General features: G+C 38.5%; 1 protein-coding gene across 1 annotated transcript; it reads left to right on the forward strand.

The window, feature by feature from the left end:
• The first annotated feature begins 1,084 nt into the window (after positions 1–1,084).
• Positions 1,085–8,973, forward strand: LOC115019321 (multidrug and toxin extrusion protein 1-like). The gene is made up of 17 exons (XM_029448819.1): positions 1,085–1,180; positions 1,292–1,478; positions 2,499–2,600; positions 2,767–2,835; positions 2,995–3,143; positions 3,294–3,336; positions 3,464–3,508; positions 3,695–3,792; positions 3,996–4,093; positions 4,551–4,732; positions 4,899–5,007; positions 5,240–5,315; positions 5,546–5,615; positions 5,713–5,845; positions 5,937–6,031; positions 6,193–6,256; positions 6,363–8,973. Exons 2-17 carry the CDS (start codon positions 1,293–1,295, stop codon positions 6,590–6,592), a joined length of 1,749 nt encoding a protein of 582 aa, XP_029304679.1. The 5' UTR covers positions 1,085–1,180; position 1,292; the 3' UTR covers positions 6,593–8,973.
• The last annotated feature ends 474 nt before the right edge of the window (positions 8,974–9,447 follow it).

Raw genomic sequence — 9,447 nt, forward strand, 5'->3', positions numbered from 1 at the left:
TATATTATTTGATTAAATGATCAGAAATCCATTCAAAGTTCAGTGAAGCAACCTGAAATTTTGAGCGTTTGAATTTCAACAAGAGCAAAACAGCACCACCCGATGGAAGGCTCTCATAGCCGCAACCAGAGAGCGGAACCTCACTGAGAGGTGTTACTATGGGAGAAGGAATATACATTGAGGAGGTGACAGGATACATACATGTGTGCTGTTCTACAGGGACAGACTCACAGAGTGATTCAGGGGGGAAATAAATCTCTGAGTGAGACACACAACATCGGTTCTTTTTCTCTGCAGTCATGAAATAGTTTGACAGCCGACAGCAAAAGAGTTTGTTAGTTTTCATCAGAAGATCTAAAACCAGGATTATTCTGAACCAGTTGAGCAATAACTGTGCTGTTTGGTGCTGAGCAGGTAGAGATCTATGGAGCTAAACAACGAGCAGAACCTCGTTATGGAGCTCAGTAAAGCCAGCGGGAGCTGCAGAGTCAGGTGATAATTCTCTGTAGGTTAAACACTACAAGCGAACCCTTTCACTTTGTAACATTGTTTTCACATTTTTTTGGTACATTGTTATTGTGAAATATAAGTTATAGTCCCTTTAAAGCTGCTCTAATCAATATTTTTATTTTAGCAAGGAGTCTGATGATTATGTTTAATGTAAATGTGGTTACTAGTGTAGTAAGAAATCTGCAGAGAATGATCACCCGCCTCTACAGATACCTCAGCAGGCTAAGCCTCTATGACCGGTGACAGTATCATTTTATTATTTTAACCTCTACGTTACATGACTAGTTGCAAAGATAATGTATCATTTACCTATAATGTTAGTTATCTTTCACTTTTCCTTTAAACTTTCCTACCTTATTCTCTACAGTAAAATTGTCTGTGGCATTCCACCTGCCATCAATGCCCAGTTTGTTGCTCATACAGTGTGTAGTCACACAATGTAATTCCTTTGAACTTTGCTGAAACAGTGAAGATCTGCGGCACTGCAGAACAGCCAGGAATAAACAACTAGCTGCATTCTGGCACCATTTTAAGGGGAGTGTTCAACTTGTTGATGGGTCGGGGTTGGAGAGATCTGAGTTGTAGCAATGCCCCAGCACACTGTGTGCCCACTCTCAGAGACAGAGAATAAAGTGAGCGGACGTCACTTTGGCTATTGATTATTACCCAGGTAATTGGTTATTGATTACTCCCAGCTTTCTTGTCTGTGTCTGAGGAGAATTGTACTGTACGATCATTCAGTTTGGCATTGAGTTCTGTTTTCTGCCAAATCTAATTTCAGTATGGAAGATTTAGCTAAAATCACAAGTAGAGGAGTACATGGAAAGTCCAAAACAGAAGAATCAGCTTCTCCTGCTGCTCACAGTGTTGACTCATGCTGCGGACCCTGCCTGAAAAGCATCAAACTCTGCGTACCTGTGGACTTCAAGAATGAAATAGTTCAGTTTTTAAAACTGGCTGGGCCCGTGGTAAGAAACATTGTTACTAAGTCTGCAACAATATTCAGAATGATTGAGTGTGAATCATATTAACTGCAGGACACAGAGTTAGGATTGTATATTATTAAAACCAGCTATTATTTAGAGTAGTTTGCCGTGTAGGTCACTTATTACCATGGTAAAAGTGAATATGTCTGAGTTGTCTTTAATTTAAAAAAAGCTTAAATTGCTTTACTTTTAACATGAGGGTTGTGCTGTACCAGTATTTCTTTTCAATTTGCCACCTGCTTTATTATAACAGTAATTAACAGGGTAATAACTGCAAACCATTGGGACTAATTAGAAAAAGAATTGCCTGATAGTGATAAAAGTGTGGCAGCATTTTAACTAAAACAGATTACACCCTCTCACTGACCTAAATAAATGCCTTAGAGGCATCACTAGCTCAACTATCAGACAAATACAGTGTAATATGTTGGCTCCACTCAATTAGCACTTGTGATGTTTTACATGTTCAAAAGTAAACCTTAAATCCCTTACAATTTCTTGTATAAACAGTATATATAACAACTCAAATCCTTAAACTTGATATACCAAATCAGAGCTATTTTTCAAACAATATTTTCAATATACCATTGAAATAAGGTGCATTTGCAAGTGTCTCCTGAACAGAAAATTATAACTTTGTGAGGGAAAAAGGAAGTTCAGCATGTATCCACTTTTCGCTGACTTCCATTCACTGCACAAATCCAGTACTTGATAGATGAGGACATTTAGTTTTCTTTTGTGCAAACCTTTTGATGCCAAAGGCTGTCAAAAACCTCCACCAGTAATCACTGGAACTAGAAAGAAAAAGTAGTAAAGACATTTAGAAATACAAAGGAGCTGCAGCAAAACCAAGGAATAACACATGTCAGCTGCCAATGAATGAATAACAATAACTCCATGAGCTACTGTATGTGCTTATATGGAGTTTAATGTTTCATTCATGTTTGGTTCATTCATGTCTTTATAGTTATGCAAACGAAGGAGCATGATTTTGTTTTTCAGGTTATTTCACAGATGATGAGCTTCCTGATCGGCTTCGTCAGCATGGTGTTCTGCGGTCACCTGGGGAAAACAGAGCTGGCGGGGGTGGCGTTAGCGATAGCGGTGAGAGATCTCAATACAGTTTAGCTTCAGCTTTTTTTGGCATTCTCTTAACTCTCTTTAATGGTGTGACTTTTGAATTTATTTTATTTTAATTATCCATCCAAGTATGAATCTGTGTTTTCTTTTCTTTCTAGACGTTGTCTAATCATTTCTCATTTCAATACAGGTAATAAATGTCACAGGTATTTCCATTGGCTGTGGTTTGGCTTCAGCATGTGATACTCTCATATCTCAGGTATTCATCTTGTTTATACGACCAGGTCAGTCCTGACCAGTTACTGCTGTGTGCACAGTATTCTCTTCCAGATTTGCTTTCCTGTGTCAAATTACACTTTGTCTTGCACATGAGTAAGAGTTATTTCATTTTCTTGTTATTCTGACCCGTTTCTTGCAGACATATGGGAGTGGTAACCTAAAGCGTGTAGGAGTGATAGTCCAAAGGGGAGTTTTGATTTTGCTCTTGGCCTGTTTCCCCTGCTGGGCCGTCCTCATTAACACTCAGCCCATTCTGCTGGCTGTCAGGCAGAGCGCAGAGGTCGCCAGGTGAACCTTCTCCGCTTCAAAATCAGTGCATCACAATAGCACAAACAGAGAACACATGCTATAAATACACATATTACTCATGAATCAAATTATTCTGTATAATTAATTGCACGTATTCAAAATTTTCCCTTTTTCCTGTCTACTATAAAGACTCTCACAGCTGTATGTGAAGATCTTTATGCCTGCTCTGCCAGTGAGTTCAACCTCCTCCTTTTTCATAAAATGTGTTTTGTATCTCCATCCACGCTGTATTGAATGGTTGTAGTGTTGCATTATTGATCTAATTGACCTCATTCATTGCCTCATGCTGGATTCTACAGGCTGCCTTCATGTACCAGCTGCAGGGGAGGTATCTTCAGAATCAGGTGTGTTTAATGACTTTAAGACCACTGGTGTGAAACTAAGTAATGACAGAAAGTTGGTCTGTAATGAGATCATTTTGTGGTCTGTAATGAGATCAGCAGCGTGTCCTGTGAGAGAGTAACAAGCAGCGGGTGAACTGGTGTGTTGAAACAGCCAGTGTTTTAAAAACAGTTTACTTTGGCTCGCAGGGCATCATGTGGCCTCAGGTGATATCTGGAGCCATGGGGAACATTTTAAACGTAATAATCAACTACATCTTTCTCAGCCATCTGGATCTTGGGGTCACGTAAGTACACCCATAATAGTGTACTCCTTAACTGAGTCATAATCTTTAGAAATTATAATCCAATCAGATTATAAATTAGAGTAAAGATGTTGTATGCATAATAGTCATTGTTCATAGTCATCTGGAGGCTTTATTTTAGGACTTCTCTGTACGAGTGACCTTTTTTCTACCTTTTTTGTTGTTTAACTGTGTCGCCACTAAAGTGGATCTGCAGCTGCCAATGCCATCTCACAGTATTCCTTGGCTGTGTTCTTATTTGTGCACATCTGCTCCAGGGGACTGCACAAAGCTACATGGAATGGTGCGTCAAGTTTATTAAACTACCTTTAGCTTAACCTTTCATTTGACCGTTACTTGCTTATGATTGTAAAATGAAGAATTTCTGCGAAGAACTTTGTAATTCGGTGCTAATTAATAGTAACAGTAACACTAATCGAAGGTAGTAGGCCTAAACATGTTAGACAAAACCTAATACACATCAGCATGTTACAATTGTCATTGCGGGTGTTATGCTGACGTAGGCATTTGGCTCAAAGCACCACTGAGCCTAAGAACAGCAACACAGAGTTGCTAGCATGTCTGTAGACTCTTCATGCAATGTTCACAAATCACACCAATGGATGAGAGTTTTGGATCAGTTCTGCATTGTAGTCAGTGAAAGAAGTCTCACTGTTCTTTAGGGAAATGGCCGTAGGACTATAACGTGTCTACTATGTATAAATACATTTCACTGAATCAATTGTACCTCCTGTTATTAGGCTGGTCAGTAGACTGCCTGCAGGAATGGGGTCCTTTCCTCAACCTGGCCATCCCCAGCATGCTGATGCATTGTCTGGAGTGGTGGCTGTATGAGATTGCAGGTTTCCTGGCAGGCATCATCAGTGAGGTTGAGTTGGGAGCTCAGTCTATAGTTTATCAACTGGCTGCTATCGTTTACATGGTAACTGCCTTACACATTGTATTTGATAATGTAATAGAAAACAATGTATGCTAATTAAATATTTGTGAAGATATCTGAGTGATTTTTGATCCATAGGACGATAACCAAGAATCTTGGTGTTTTGAAATGAATGTTTGCATTTTTCGATTCATCCTGTCCACCACAGTTTCCAATGGGTGTCTCTGTTGCTGCCAGTGTTCGGGTTGGAAATGCTCTTGGTGCTGGGAACACAGAGCAAGCCAAGCTGTCCAGCAAGGTCTCCCTCATCAGTGCATGTATGAATTAAATATGTAGCCTGACAAATCTCCACCACCATGTACCAATAGGGGAGGCAATGGCTGCTATGTGGAGTTATGTTATAGATGTGCCATGTTTGTCCATTTTTTATTTGCTACTAGAATGGCTTTATAAAGTCTTCTGTCTTCTGTAAAATATATGCTAATCCACGTTATGATTTTATATATTTCCCATCCTTGTCTAATCACATGTCTTTCTTGTCCAATCCAGCTATAGTTTCATGTTTCATTGGAGCGTGTCTTGTTGTGTTTAAGGATGTGGTTGGTTACATTTTCACCACAGAGAAGTAAGTACAGATTTTCACTCTCACACACAGAGCTCATGTCAAAGTGCAATTCATCATGTATTAACTTCAGAGGACACTGACCCTTGACAGCAAAGTAAACTTGTTTTTTGCATCATTATTATCAAAGACATGCAGTTATTTAATCTAAGCAAAAACATATTTTGACTTTACACTCTTCCTCTCACATAATATAAATGCAAATACAAACACACATTGTATTTTGCTTTTAGAGACATTATTCAGAGGGTGGCCGATGTCATGAAGATCTACGGTTTCATCCATGTTGCTGAGGCCTTTGCGGTGAGAACCTTTGCCACGCAGTTTATCTCTTTGCCGAGCTAAATAAACTAGACTTGTTGGCCGAGATGTTTGATTTCTCTTTGTTTAACTTCCACAGGCTGTGACCGGAGGTATTGTCAGGGGGGCAGGGAAGCAAATGATTGGTGCTGTGTGCAACTTGGTTGGTTTCTACTTCATTGGGTTCCCCATTGGAGTGTCTTTAATGTTTCCTGTCAAAATGGGCATTGTAGGTGAGGATAGATAAAATATGTATACATTAAGTGAAAATGTAATCGTATTTCCACTCAAACTGATAAACTGCCCTCGTTCCATCTCTGTTAGGGCTGTGGTCGGGGTTTTTAATTAGTGTGGTGATACAGTCCACGTTTTTTATAGTTTACCTGTGTAAACTAAACTGGACGAAGGTCACTGAAGAGGTGAGTGACATGTTGAAGTTGAAAAAAAAGTGCAAATTTGCACAAAAAAAGTGCAAATTCAACAATGTGGGCGGCATGTGTTACTAATATTGAAACCTGTTATTCTGTGTCTTTTAAGTATAAAATATCTGATAGTTGTTGTTTTAAATATCTTTGAATAGGCGCTGGGGAGAGCAGGAGTCCACATTACAGAGAGGAACAAGATCTTTGCGATAGAAAGAAAAGGTAAACACAAGTTATTTGTTATTTTACCTACAGCTACATATCAACGTCTTCTTTTATGGGAACTATTGCACAACTAACACTAATCATGAATTAAAAACCCTCACAGTCCTGGACTCTGGTGAGAAACAGGCCCAGATGCAATCCAGTTCTTTGAGTCCAGCGGAGGGGCCGCTGGAAGCGCATGATGCAGGTCAGCAGACTTCAGATGACGTGGCTCTTTCAGTCAGGCAGCTGGTGGTACGACGTGGTCTCGCTGTGCTGCTCATGTTCATCATCCTCTCTGCTGGAGTCCTCATCAGCGAGCTACTCATCAGACTGCTCAAGTTGGATGAGTGACCGTTATAAGACCTTGTGTGTGCAGCAAGAAACCAAGCTCTGTGAGTCTGCCTTTGACAGCACAGATGCATCTTCATGTTTGGCAGTAAAGCATGTCATGTAGGAAAAACACGCATAAATAGACACAATCAACGGCAAAATGATACGTACCACAGTGTCTTTGGGTGCTACAAAATTAACTGATTATGAGAGAGAGATTCAAGGCAGTTTACATCTTGCCTCTTGAAGCAATTTGTTGTAATAATAATAATAAGCTTTATTTGTATAGCACCTTTTATACAAGAATTGCAGCCCAAAGTGCTAGTGACACGTTTCCATTCCAAACTCCCACTTTTGTAAAACCTCTGGCCATTGATTATGCACTAATGATGGGGAAATAGCTCCATTACAATGATACATGTTACACAATTAAAAATGTTCCGTAACTGCGTTAAATAAATTGGATTATTGCACCATTTTGAAAACTTGAAAAGTTTCATGAGTTGTTGAATTGTTCAGATCCATTTTGATTTATTTCCCATCATTACTTCATACCGAAGGGATTGTCTCTAAAGTTAAATCTGTTTATTGTAATAGTAATTCTTGCTCTTATCTTATTAATAGCTCAAACCCACTCACTTTTGCAGTTCTTTTATTAGTCATGTTTTGGAAAATCTAATAAGAACTTACATGTTAGCCACTGAAAAGCTGAACTGAAAAAATATTGTATAGGGATGTATCCTTTATATAGAAACATGCTGTGTAAGATGGTTTCCAATCAAGACACTGACGAAATATATGTTCTCATTGTGAAATATATAGTCTGAATGGATGCCAGAATTAGAAAGAGCATGATTAAATGCTATATTTAGAGTACAGCGCATTCGTGGATGTGTGCTTTCATCATCAAAGACAGGAAAGCTGCTCTTTTTCTTGGGTTTATTTTGGTTCCCTTTGATCTGTGTTGCCATATTTGATGATAATAAAAGGTCTGTACGCTCACACTGCAACATGCTGGCTGGATGAAGACATGTCAAACTGAACAAATCAACCTGCCACCTGTTCACTCTGTGTAGGAGCAGATAACTAGCAATCTCAGGCTTCACAGTCATAGCCTGCTCACAAATAAAGAATTCCCCCCAGTTAACAGCAAACAATTAACCTTGTGCGATTTTCATAAATACGTACATGTATGATGTTTCTCTACAAATCCATTAAAAGCAATGGTTTGACATTTTGGGAAATACGGTTATTCGAGTTAAATGAGAACATCAATACAACTAATATCTGTAGCTGAAAGAATAATTATTTTGTCCTGTTGTATTCAGGCCACAGTCAGGCCCTCCTAAAGGGATTTGTTTTGTTTGTTGGTCAAGTCTAACCACTTCATATTTTGGCAGATTCATTTCAGAAGGTAATAACTTCAAAAGAGCTTTCACCTTACGGGTATCCATAAAAGTCTCCACTCTGGCCTGTACGAAGCTACTACACTCACCAACTGACATCAGAACTGCAACAGATTGATGTTTGCAACAGTCCCATAAAAAACATGCATATTAATTTATCGTTATTCAACATGTAAATCAGGCCTGATTCTTACATGGTTACATCCTCGTCTGAGCTTCAGTGTTGCTCATCAGCGCAGACAATGTCACAGGCTCCTCACAGAGACCCGCTCACCTCCAGAGACTGCAATCAGTAACATGCTGTGGCATCATTAACAAGTGACTGTTTAAAGATCTGCTGTCAGTATCTTCAGACTAGAACTTGTGATACAGTGGCTTAGGGAATCTCATATTAACTTATTGGTCGTGTTGCCATGCAGCACAAAAGCGTACCAGAAAGTCAGTTAAATCATGGCTGCAGTTAATGCTATTGCATATTATTTTAGTAAAGCAGTCCAGAAATACTTGTTACTGCTTTTACCTGAATAATCATCATTACATATGACTTGTGTTATGTGACAAAAATCCGTGTTTGCCTCTTCTCCCAGGTGGAAATAAAAATCAAGCACTTCGGCATTTTGTTTGACCTCAATATATGATGTCATACTCTGTACATCAGTGATTGGTCAGTGTCATATTGAAGGGCTGTCCATAAACAACAGTGGCATCATTTTACTGTGTGAACTGTGAAAAATGTAAAGGCCTGTTTCTGTCACATTTAGTAGTTAAACCTTAGCGGAGTCTTTTGAGTTCCTATATGCACTAAAGCAATAAGAACATCAATATTAGCCCACCTTTCCCAACTCATAGTACTACACCTTCCTTCACAAATCAAAATGCCATTTCAAGTCTAAAAAATAAGTGAATTTATAATATGATCACTATATCACAAACTAGTTTTAAGTCTATGGGTTTCAAATTGAAGTAAAACTGGTCGCTTCAGTAGTCCCCTCACCATGGCACTTTAATTTACTGATCTGTCAACCTCAGTGATGTGGATTTAATGGAATATGATGGAATCTAAATCTGGGTTTGGTGCTTCTTCCTTCTTCTGTGCAGTTTCATTTACACAATGGGCCTCATACAGGAAGTGATATAAGAACAAATGTTATTTTTCTTCATATAGATAATTTGTTCCTATTTTGTAAGTACCCATTGATTTCTGGGTTTCACCAATGTTTTCTTATTTTATTTTTTATTTTCTCTTAGGTAAAAGAACATTTTATGAATGGTCGAGAGCAAAAAACATCTTGTTTTTTCAGTCAAATAGTTTGTCCAACACAAGGAACATTTGAGGAGCATCCATAAAAAATCCATGAATATTATATTATCAATTTAGATTATTATGTATGTATTATTATTATTATGCTTTAGAGTTATTATGATTTGATTATTTAAATGTGTGTGTGCTACAGAAATAGTATTGGTCCA

The sequence above is a fragment of the Cottoperca gobio genome, chromosome 14 (assembly GCF_900634415.1).
Source record: "Cottoperca gobio chromosome 14, fCotGob3.1, whole genome shotgun sequence".
In the NCBI taxonomy this organism is placed as follows: domain Eukaryota; kingdom Metazoa; phylum Chordata; class Actinopteri; order Perciformes; family Bovichtidae; genus Cottoperca; species Cottoperca gobio.

Bases quoted from the DNA above. Each gene is read 5' to 3' on its own strand.
- LOC115019321 (XM_029448819.1), top strand. From the start codon at position 1,293: ATGGAAGATTTAGCTAAAATCACAAGTAGAGGAGTACATGGAAAGTCC. The intron at 3,144-3,293 runs GTGAACCTTCTC...TCTACTATAAAG, and splicing joins CAGAGCGCAGAGGTCGCCAG to ACTCTCACAGCTGTATGTGA. The intron at 3,337-3,463 runs GTGAGTTCAACC...TGGATTCTACAG, and splicing joins TCTTTATGCCTGCTCTGCCA to GCTGCCTTCATGTACCAGCT.